The following is a 10,935-nucleotide window of genomic DNA, read 5'->3' as shown; positions in this document are numbered from 1 at the left end:
CCGCCCCTGCCCTCTAGAAGTTTACTGTCTCCTGGGGTTGGGGGCGGGGCTTGGTTTGAAGCGAGCCAATGAAAGTACCCTCCTCCCCGCCGCTCTCTGCCAGACTCCTTAGGATCCTAGAGTTACAAGACTCTAAATACCATTTATTCCCAGGCTCTCACGTTCCGGATGAGTAAACTGTAGCCGAGGTGGGTTAAGCAAAGAGCTGTGAGAATAGAGCGACTGGGAAAAGAAAACTTAAGGGACATAGTTTCCTTAAACGATATGTGACCTTGAGCAGATTTCAGTCAGGATTTTAAACCCAGGTCGGCTGACTCCAAATTAAGAAAGTTTTAAAAATCCATCTTAATGAAATCTTTTGGGTTTACATTATTTACATTTACCTATAAGTATTATCCCTCTCCCTCTGCTAGAGAGCCATCCCTTATACCAAAGGGAAAGGGGGAAAAAAGCAAAACTAACCAATATTAGGAGGGGGAAAATCTTCTGTTATATGCAATATTCCACACCCAAAGCCCCTCACTTCCAAAAAATAAAAATAAAAAGCAGGAGGTGCCTTCTTTTCTTTGAGGTCATGCTTGATAATTATAACTTAACAGCATTTAGTTTGGATTTTGTTTTGTTTTTTGGGGGGGGGTTGCTTTTTTGGAGGGCCATTGGGGTTAAGTGACTTGCCCAAGGTCACACGGCTAGTTTTTGTGTTGTGTCTGAGGCCGGATTTGAACTCAGGTCCTCTATTCACTGTGCCACCTAGTCGCCCCTTTAGTTTGGATTTTTAATGATTATGTATGTTGTTTTCCTGGTTCTGCTTACTTCATTTTGCATTAGTTCCGAAGTCTTCCCCTGCTTCTTTGTATTCCTCATATCGATTGTTTCTTACAGCACAGTATAATTCCATTACATTCAGCTTGTTAGGTATCTCCTTTGCTCCCAGTTCTTTGTTGTGACCATGTGTACACAATTCACATGTGTGTACAGTCTCCCACTCTATATTTATTTTCCTACTCCCTTCCTTGCCCTTCTGCCCAGGCAACAAGTCCAAGAATAAGCAGACAGAAACTTTATTAATATTAGAAAAATAAGAAGGGGTTCCAATCCCTTTTTTTTCTTTACAGTCCCCTCTGCCTTGGGAGCTGGGAGCAGGTAATAAACATTATATACATTGTGTATAAATGGAAGACAAAATAAGGCCCCAGACGTGATAGGGATATTAAAAGACTAGAGAGAGAAGAAGTGGTGGCAGGTGTTATTACATTGATTGAAACTTCTGTCCAGTTTGTAACTCAATCTCAGAGAAGAGTCTGAAGGACAACAGAATATGAGGTAGATATCACAATGGAATATTGAGAAAATCATTGGTACCAGTCCTTGAAGTTAGGAAAGGCATGAATGGGAATGTGCATGCCTGGAGGTGGTTAGGGAAGGGTATATATGTTTATTTTTGTGGAGGGGATGGGGAAAGGGGAGGACTATCCCAGGGACAGAATCTGAGAAGCAAAGAAAGCCAAAGGATAGAGTCCAAGGGATAAATAGTTGGGAAGGGTAAGAGATTGAGAGGGGAGGCTTATAGGGTATCAAGGCTGCAGCAATTATTCTTATGGGGCTACCGTAACATGGACACGGTGCCAGGCGTTAGTGAGCACACCTCGAAAGTTCCAGATAGGGGCCACAGTGTCGGGTTGCACATTGTATCCATCATCCACAGCCTTACATATGATTTTCAGTTCCTCGCACTTAGTAGGTACTGGGGTTGTCAGCTGCCATAGCCGCCATGCCCAAGCTCTCCTTGGTGCTTGTGCCTCCCCCTCCAGCTTTGCCTCTTGCCAGGTCAGACCACCATCCAGAGATACATCTACCCTGATTATAGCCCTACCACCCCCACTCCAAGCATATCCCTTTATGGTCACCTCCCCAGGCTCTACTGTTTGCCCTTCCCTGGGCTCTGTGATGACTGACTGGACAGGGAGCTCTTGAATGGCTGGTGCAGAGTCAAAGTCCACTTTGTCCCAATTTACTGAGGGACAGAAGCCTTTGTAATCATTACGTTGCCAATGGCTGGGGCTTTCCTCAGGGCTGATGCTCACCTTCCCCAGCCACTTGACATGGCGGGCACCCACTACTCCAGGCACCACCACCCTTACTGGGAAACCATGGTCAGGGGGCAGTGGCTGCCCATTCATCTCATAAGCCAGCAGAACATCGCCTTCAGGATGCATGGCCCGAGCCAGGGGGATGGAGGCTCCATAGGCTGTCCCTGTGGGGTCACAGTCCAGTCCTTCAAAACACACATGGCCCTCAGAACCAGAGGGCGAATGGCCAGCTTGGATCAATACATCTCGGAGCCGGGCACCGCCCCACTGGGCTGTGCTAATGGCTCCTGCCCCCCAATTTAACCCTTTTACAGACTTAACTTGGGCCATCTCACTTCGACGGTTACCAGCACACTGCAGGGTAACTGTGACCTGGTGCTTGGGGAAGCCACGAAGATCATCTAGTGACAGGCTCAGTATCTCACTGCCTGGGGGCCCTTCCACTTGCAGATGGTATGTGGCAGGGTCTATAATGGGTACAGGCAGGTGATTTCGAGTGAAAAAGAGAGGATTGGGTGTGATGTAGTTCTCACCCAAGAGCTCAAGGGGTGGTTCTGCATTAAAAGGCTTCTGGCTGTTGATCTGCAAAGCAGGGTGTCTGAGGGGGTCAGTGGCATAAGGGTCAGTGGAAACTAGGTCAGAAGATTTTTCCTCATTAGGGCTTAGCTCCCCAATCTTATACTCAGCCAGGAGCTCACGAACATGTGGCTGGTTGTGGACTGCATAGAGAGCCCAAAAAGGCTCCAATGGTCCCCCTGCAGCAAGCAATAATTTAGATGGTCCACCTGGGTGCATGGCCACAAAGTCTGTGACATCAAAGACCTCATGGCCCAAGGTTACCCAGACCCGGGTCTCAAGACTTCGATGACGGCTCACTTCTGCCTTTGTGTATACAGGTAGTGAATCTTGGGCAGCCTATGGAGAATGGAGGAGAGAAGACAGAAGGAAAACATTAGGGGGATGTTATCAACATTTTCTTCTCACCCAGTCTAGTCCATATGGTTGGAACCTGGGAGTTCACCAGGCTAGAGTAGGGTTGCAAATCCTGGCGTACTACCTATGTGTTACTGGATATGTCACTTACTCTCTACAAGCCCCAGTTTCCTCAGCTGTAAAATGCACTACCTATCTTACAGGGTTGCCCTAAGCAAATGCTTGTAATCTTTAAAGCCATACACAAATATAAATTACAATTAGTCCTGGCAGCAGTTCCTTCTCTTCAGTGTGGTTGTGAGGTGACAGAGTGAACAAAGTGCTGGACCTGGAATCAGGAAGAACTGAGTTTAAATCTGGCCTTCTGTACTCACTGTGTGATCCTGGACAAGTCATTTAACCTTTGTCTGCCCCACTTTCTTCTTATGTAAAATGAGGATCTTAATAATAGCACATCCCAGGATAGTTGTACAGATCAAATGAGATAATATTTGTAAAGCACTATGCAAGCCTAAAAGCACTATATAAATGCTATCTAGTTATTATTTAATTCAACAAACATTTGTTATTCCCTGGAAAACCAGTCACCTTTCCACTCTACCTTTTCTCTATGGTTTCCATAGGCTAGTACAGTGCCAACACCCAGCAGTGCCCCTGCAACTGCCCAGTATCCAGAAGGAGTTTGGCCATTAGAAAAGTGAGGTTTGGGGCTTTGGAGATGAGAAGGATCACTGGTAAAGCAGACATGGGGACACAGCTTTGGGACAATCAACCTGTAAAAAGGAGAGAGAATCAGTAATACTCCCTATCATGTCTCATTCTAGAAGGAGCTACATGCAATGGGTTGATGCTATCCATATCTATTCAAGGATAAAGGAACATGATGTCTCAGGCTAAGCTATAAAGGAAGGTACCTGGGTCTTTTCATTTCCTTAGGTAGAATTTGTCCTTTCCCAAGAGCAGGTAGAATTAGTACGATCCAGTTTCCCTACCTACAGTCCCTCCAACTATTAAAGGCAATTAACTTCCCCAGGTAGATAAGATGAGATAACAAATTATAAAATACTGAAACAGAGATACAGAAGTGAGAACTTCGGGACTAAGGCATACCGGTCAAACCTGGAAATTCGAAGGCCAGAGACAGCAACCCTTTGTAGCAACAGCATTATAGATACTGGGGTTCTAGGAAAGAGGGAGAAATAAAAAAGAAGTAATCACCATGGAGCAAGGGTAGAGGAGGCCATCAGAAGTCAGACTTAAGAGATAGAGGGATAATGAAAGGGACTACTGCCAACTTCACTAGGAAAAAGAAGTTACTGGGGGAATCCCAAGTTCGGTTCTTCAGGACAGACTGGCCTAAACAAGGACACCAACAAGTACACAAACAATATAGGAATAAATGTGATGGGTTTCCTAAAAGCAATTGTCCTGTTTCCCCTCTTTCCCTCAGTCCCTGAAAACAATACCTAGTCTAGTAACCATATTATATATTAATGCTATTACCAGAAAGCAAGTTTTGTTTTGTTTTAGTTGGGGAGCAAGCTAAAATTACAGGGAGAAATGAGGTAAAGTAGACCCCCTCATTCTCCATAAAAAATATCATTAACTGAGATTCAATATGTGTCCCAACCCCTATCCTAGCCATTCCCTTCTTCCTCAGCTCAGCAAACTGAGGGATTATTGTCTCAGGTGTCGCTGAACCGGCTGAATTTCCTCTTTGGGGTATGAAAGAAGGGAACTTCACAATTCTCATTCCAGCAGCAATTTCTCTCTCCTAGCCCTTTAGTTAGAAGCAATATAATGGAGGGGGAAAAAGCAAGACACTAGGAAAATCTGGGCCCACGAAGGGTGCCTGTTGAAGGAGAGGAAAGTTGGGGTTTAATTACTGAGGATCTATGTAAGAAGAGAAAGTAACCAGGGGATGCCAAGGAATAGAATCAGTCAGGCAGATCTGTGACCTTGGAAAAAAGGGGAAACTGAACTCTCTCCTTAGTACCCGACTCCCACCACTTTTTGTATCACAGAGAGGGCCCTTTGGGACAAAGAACTACTTTTATAAAGATGAGCCCTGCTGATGCCATCCTGCCCTGGTTTGACCGAGGCGACCCTCTAATGGGCAACATCCTACCAGTAGGGGTAATCTACTATCTATTTTCCCTGGAGTGGAAGGAGCAGGAGGTGGTATTCAGAATGGGCGGGGGAGGGCAGCTGCTTAGGCCCATGCCAAATATCGGGGGGGAAGGTGAAAGAGGAGAAAAGGATTCTAGAGCAGTACCCTGCATCCCACCCCCACCTCATGACGCAGGCATGCCCTTCCCATCCCCCCGCCCTTCCCCCGCTGTAGGTGCTCTCAGACACACCCCGATCCCCCTTTATTCCATTTTCCTTTTTCCTTCCAGTCTCCTACCCGGCGCAGCGTTCTAGCGGCAGTAGCAGCGCTTCTTCAGAAGGATGTGTCAGCCCGAACCTTTGGCGGAGAGGGCGGGGATTCCAAGTGGTGACGTCAGGGCGGGATTTAAAGGACCACTCTCGCCCCGCCAATTATCCCCCAACTATTGATGGGATGAAGAATCCGCGGCAAGGTATTCTCTCCTTAGTATACCTGCGTAACTAGCTTTCGAGAAGTAGGGGACGGGCAAATAACCGACGGCTGGAAATTCGTCTAATGCTGGGTGGGTTCCCTGAGTTAATGCTTCAGTCTTAGGCAGCCAATAGGTTAGGGTAGATTAACAGAGCAGGTGGAGAGGCTCTAAGTACCAGAAACCTGAGTAGAAGGGTAGAAGGGACCTTAATGGTATGTCGAGGGGTGAGGTGATTGGAGATGACACCCACCAGTAACTAATAAATAGTCAACATTCAAAAAAATTTATTTAGCGTCTACCAAGTTCAAGGTATTGTGCTTGACGCTGAGCATACGAAAAAAAAAAAAAAAAAAACAAAGGTCCCTGCCTCCCAGAAGCTTACATTCTATTGGAAAGGATACATGTGATTTCCAAGACTAATAGATCTGTGAACTCATCGATGTGGGTTATTTCCTCCAAAATATGCTGCTAGTAACCCAACCATTGTGACTTTCTGTCAAATTCTCCCATAAATCCGCCACAGGGGAGTCCACCAAATGTGCCTACGCCTTCCTGCGTTCTCCTGATACATCATAGGTATCAATATACATATATAATAAGGGGTAGGGAGTGATGGAGGTAAAAGAGAGTCAAGAGTATCCTAGGAAAACACGAGGATGAGACCACTTCGAGGTCAGGGTTCCAGGGAAGATTGTCTAAGGCTTGACGGAAGTTTTTAAAGGCGGGATGGAGGGAATGCATTCCTGGGAGAAGTCACAGCAGGACTGGGATGTCCAATCTGGGTAGAAGCATAAGGGACAGGGGGGGTAAGTGACGCAAGGCTACAGGAAGCTAGATATTTGAGGTCTGTGGAATTGTCGTACCAATGCCTCTAAGGTGATGTTGGAAGCCTCTAAACAAGTTGAAATACTGAAATTCGTCCGGTGAGCAGTACTTTGCTTTTCCTGCATGACCCAGACACTGGAGTAGAATCTAAAGGGGATTTCGTTTTTGTCTTTAATCTTCAGTATTTAGCACTGTACCTCGCCTTTTGGCACAGTGTGCATCGACTTGAGCGAGTGACGTGAGTTCTCGTCTGCAACTTCAAAACATGCCCTTTTAAAAAAGTGGTATGCTCCTGCTTTTGCCTTCTTGCCGGTGAAGCCTCCCTTCCGTGACCGTTTGCCCCCTGAGGATATGGAATCGAGGCCAAAATATGATTCTCATATCCCCAGATCTGGCAGGAGTAAAAATGAAATCTACGGGCTAACAAGCAGTTGAGGGTTTGTGTTTTGACATTCCCACACCGCCCCCCAGTGCCAGGATGACCCTATTACAACATTAGAGCCAGACTGCTTCAATAATGCTCCCCTCTCCATTAACAGAAATAGCGTGGCAGGTGAAGAGAATAGAATATAGATAGTAATGTGAATAAGAGTCCTGGCAGTATTAATTGCTGTATCAGAGATGCAGTAAACCAAGTCAGAGAGAGAGCATGAAGTAGTATCAAACCATACTTGGGCGCAAACTAGTGAGTGGTCCAGGAGGTCTGATCCCCACTTGTCTTACTGATACACTAATTAGAGCAAGACCGACACTTCAGCATAGGGAGAAAAAGGGGCGCCTGTTCTTCCACTTTCTATTCCTTGGGCATATGGAAATCCTGCCTTCCGTTCTCTTTTCTTCTAGTATAGGAAATGGCAACTATAACAGGAAGGAAAGATAGTAATAAATACCAGAGGAGACATGGGTCTCACAAGGGGTCCATGAACTTCGATGGGAAAATCTCTATAACTTTATTTTCACCAAATCCTAACTTAAATTTAGCATTTCCCTTGATTATAAATTTTAAAAATATTATCTGAGAAGGGGGGGGTGCGGTATAGCTTTTACCAGACTGCCAAAGGGGTGTGATCCATGACACACACACACACACACACACACACACACACAAAAAGGTTAAAAGCAGACTGGAGAAGTGCCAAAGGGATCTGATAACCTTATGAGTGATTTTTTCCTTTAGAAACAGAGGTCATACCCCCCCCCCAAAAAAAAAAACCACAACAGTAACTTTGGCCCTTCTTGAAGCCTCCTTCATCCTGGAGATGGAAAATGGAATCAAACTAGACATTTTGATTCAATGTAGCTGCCCCCTCCTTTCCCAACATCTAGCTTCAGCTAGAAAAATAGCAGGAAAGAAACACTAATACACTTTTTTCCTCTTTTTTTCCCTCTTTTCTTTTTTACTTACATTAAATACATTGGTAAATCAGCAGGTGCATTCTGTTACCACGATTGTTATATTTAGGGAAGGGAAAGAGAGAAAGACAAACGGGTTCTTGGAAGCAAAAAAAAAAAGTCTCAAATAAACCCATAAAAACAATTGATCAGGGGAAAAAAAGCAGAAAAATTTAAAAAACTCCCAAAGCCCAGTAAAGCTACCATCTCACTGAGCCCAGAGGCAAGCAGAAAAGGTTGGATGGAAGGTATTGGAAGTAAAGGGAAGGCAATAGACAAACCAAAGAAACTAAGGCCAATCCTGTTCTTTAAGTGTGTGTGGGGAAGAGGGAGATAAGAGGGGGAAGGGTGTGTAGAGGCACAGAAGAGAATCTTCTGGGGAAAAAACTCCAATCCCAATGTAAAGAGATGCCTTTCACCCCAAGGGACAGACACACAAATATGCAGAGACCTAGAGATCCCTCCTAGTTCTTCAGCATCTCTGAAGAATGTTGGGCGTTTGATGAATTGATGGCAACCTGAAGGGAAGGGAAAAAAAATGTGCCAGGACCCCAGGGAATTAAGGATGCCACTGGGAGAAGCTCAACTGATAGGCCTAAAATGAATCCAACAAGGTCACAGGATTATAAATTTCGTAGTTTTTTTTTTTTTTTTGGTATGTTTGAGACAGGTAAGGCAGTTTAAGTGTCTGTGGGCCAGGAGAACTGGTACAACTCAAACTCCAGGACTCAGAAGTCAGCCAAGGTCCTGTATAGCTTTCTCCTAAATATTAGACCATATTGCTAATGATGAAAAAGAGGAAACCTGGAGCAACAGTAATCTTCTACTTCCTCCTGGGAATTGCTCTCTTGGACCGTTTTCCCCAAATACTCTAAAGCCCAGGCCCTTTTCCACACCTTTACCTCAGAGATCTGGCTGTAGCAAGTGTTAATCTGCCTTCATGGAGTAACACTCTTATGAGTTTCGTTCACTGGCCAGGAGAGCAGCTAGTATGGTCTGTGAAACTAGGACTAGGACTTTGTGGCTTACACTCCCATGGAGGGAGTAGTGACAAAAGAGCAGGATGTGGGGGCCATAGCTCCTAGGAATATACGGAACAGGGTAGGCAGAAAGAATGAGCTGTCACTCTCCCTCAGGAGTGGGATGTTGAAGAACAAACCAAAGGAGTAGGGGTAGAAGGTTAAGGCTAGGGATCCTGACAGAAGAAATGGTGTGTCTGGGGCCTGTTTGGAAGCCAAATAGCATCACTGACTGTACAATGGGGAAAGAGCATCATACCTATGTACAGGGAAGTATAAGGACAACAGGGATAGGGCATCAAAACGAGTGACTCCCATTTGAGGGAGAGGCAAGTTGTCCTCTCCTCTCCCCATACCCCTGCCTCTTGCCTGGGACATGCCTTAATCTCTACCTTGGCCTGTGCTTCCCTGAGCACTCTTCAATCTCAAAGTCTCCCCACCAGGGCTTCAGAGTGTTAAGGTCTCAAGCACAGCGAAGGGTTGAGGAATGGACAAGGTGGAGAGGAATCAAAGTTTGGGGGTAGGGTTAAGGAGAGAGTGTTTGGCTTGGTTAGTTGCCACTGCCCTTTCTCACCCACCCCACAGATCTCATATACACCTCACTTTCCACAGTTTAAAAAGGAAGGCGTGTGCATTAAAAACCCCATAAAATAAGCATCCCAAATAAACCAACCATCAACTAAAGTGCAAACCGCAGTGATAGGCCATGCCCAGGGTTAGGAGAGAACAGGTGATGGGGCTGAGGCCAATGAGGAAAACAATTCTATATGTATATCAATCAGAGGATGGGTATCAGAGACTGGTCCCTCCTCCAACTAGACCACAGCAGAGCCAAGAAAAAGGCACCCAATAACAGTTCTTTGGAAGACCCTGGGGCTGAATCACCATGGGGGAAGAGCCCCCAAAGGCCAAGGGAAAATAAAGACAGAGAAAGTACTACAGAGTTCACAAGGAGCCCTAAACCTCTTCCTCTGCCCAGGTTAACTAACACAGCATGACCCTGCACACTTTTCTCCCTATTCTCATCTTTGCCCAGAAGTTTCCCATCCACCCACCCAGGGGTAGAAGAAGAGGATCATGGACACTGCAGCAGCTTTCTTCAAATGTGGGAAATACCCATTATATAATGAGAAAAAAATCAGCTGTTTTCCTGCCAGACCCTTATTTCCCCCGTCTCCCCCCCCCAGCCCAGGTTACCAATGTGGATGTGCTGTTAACCCCTTCTCATATCTCAAGTTCACCTCTCCAACCCTGGGGAGAGGGGAACATCAAGGTGGGGAAAGGGACCAAAACCAATTATTGATGGAAAGCAGAAGGAGCAAATGACAAAAATGTTATCTGAAGACACAGGGACGAAGGATGGGGAGAGAAAGATAGATAAGTAGGTTATTGTCTTGCACCTATAATACAAAGTGAAGAAAGTTTGTTTTGGAAGGTAAGTTCCAGGGGGACTAAGCACCCCCGTGAGCCCCAGGGCAGAGGGTGGGAGGCCGGTGGCAACAGCTGCCTGTTGTTGTTGGTTGCTGAAGCATTAACAAGTGCCATGACGGAGCTGCTGGGAGGTGGCCTTTGGGAGCCAGGGCTCAGTGTGCTGAGGGGTGGGGACTGTAGTTATGTCTTAGCTCTCGGGCTTGCTCCACACTCATCCGCTGCCAGCCACCCCATCAGTTGCTACAACACTGGCTCTTGTTCTGCTGCGACTGCTCATGGAGATCCACACCTCGGCTTCGGCCTGCTGTGCCCCCCATGTTCTGAGGTTCGCTCTTGGGCAATTTCTTAGCTAGAGACAAGAGATAAAGACAGAAAAATAGATGATTTCATTTCAAAAAGAGAAAGTCTTGCTGGGGAGGGGACACTGGTGAAATGTTCTAAGAAAGATGAAGGTCAAGATTCTCCACCTCCACTGCCATCAAGGGGTAAGGAGAAAAGGGTCTGAGACTACAGCTAGAAAGGATACCAGATACTATATAGGACTTTCCATCAGGAAGTTTTTATTAAAAGCTGGCTGGGGCGGCCAGGTGGCTCAGCGAGTAAGAGCACCAGCCCTAGTGTTGGGATGACCTGGGGATCGAATCCAGGCTCAGATACTTAGCA

The 10,935-nt window shown here is 46.0% G+C and overlaps 2 protein-coding genes across 3 annotated transcripts in view; both read right to left on the bottom strand.

Moving 5' to 3' along the window:
- Positions 1–1,045: 1,045 nt before the first annotated feature.
- On the bottom strand, positions 1,046–5,538 carry SUOX (sulfite oxidase). 2 transcript variants are annotated; one of them, XM_069079011.1, is made up of 4 exons: positions 5,431–5,538; positions 4,134–4,205; positions 3,625–3,796; positions 1,046–3,005 (listed from the first exon to the last, which is right to left on the bottom strand). In XM_069079011.1, exons 2-4 carry the CDS (start codon positions 4,187–4,189, stop codon positions 1,596–1,598), a joined length of 1,638 nt encoding a protein of 545 aa, XP_068935112.1. In that variant the 5' UTR covers positions 4,190–4,205; positions 5,431–5,538; the 3' UTR covers positions 1,046–1,595. The 2 variants fall into 2 exon arrangements, with proteins under 2 accessions (XP_068935112.1, XP_068935123.1); XM_069079022.1 differs by having other exon boundaries at positions 5,384–5,486.
- A 2,258-nt stretch (positions 5,539–7,796) lies between these two features.
- Positions 7,797–10,935, bottom strand: part of RAB5B (RAB5B, member RAS oncogene family) — a 6,056-nt gene continuing 2,917 nt past the window's right edge. The window contains exon 5 of the mRNA XM_069079038.1: positions 7,797–10,621. Coding sequence (XP_068935139.1) covers positions 10,506–10,621 — 116 coding nt within the window. The 3' untranslated portion in view covers positions 7,797–10,505. The remainder of the gene's footprint in view (positions 10,622–10,935) is intronic.

This window comes from Petaurus breviceps, unplaced genomic scaffold (assembly GCF_028583685.1).
Source record: "Petaurus breviceps papuanus isolate PSGF00001 unplaced genomic scaffold, PetGlider_PUasm1.0 154, whole genome shotgun sequence".
NCBI lineage: Eukaryota > Metazoa > Chordata > Mammalia > Diprotodontia > Petauridae > Petaurus > Petaurus breviceps.
Note: the sequence above shows the minus strand (reverse complement) of the source record. Positions and strands in the feature narration are given on the sequence as shown.

What these genes read in the sequence shown, in the direction of transcription:
- SUOX (XM_069079011.1), bottom strand. Translation starts at nt 4,189, where the DNA reads ATGCTGTTGCTACAAAGGGTTGCTGTCTCTGGCCTTCGAATTTCCAGG. An exon ending in CGAATTTCCAGGTTTGACCG is followed by an intron (nt 3,797 to 4,133) that starts GTATGCCTTAGT and finishes TCCTTTTTACAG; the next exon opens with GTTGATTGTCCCAAAGCTGT. An exon ending in ATGGAAACCATAGAGAAAAG is followed by an intron (nt 3,006 to 3,624) that starts GTAGAGTGGAAA and finishes CATTCTCCATAG; the next exon opens with GCTGCCCAAGATTCACTACC.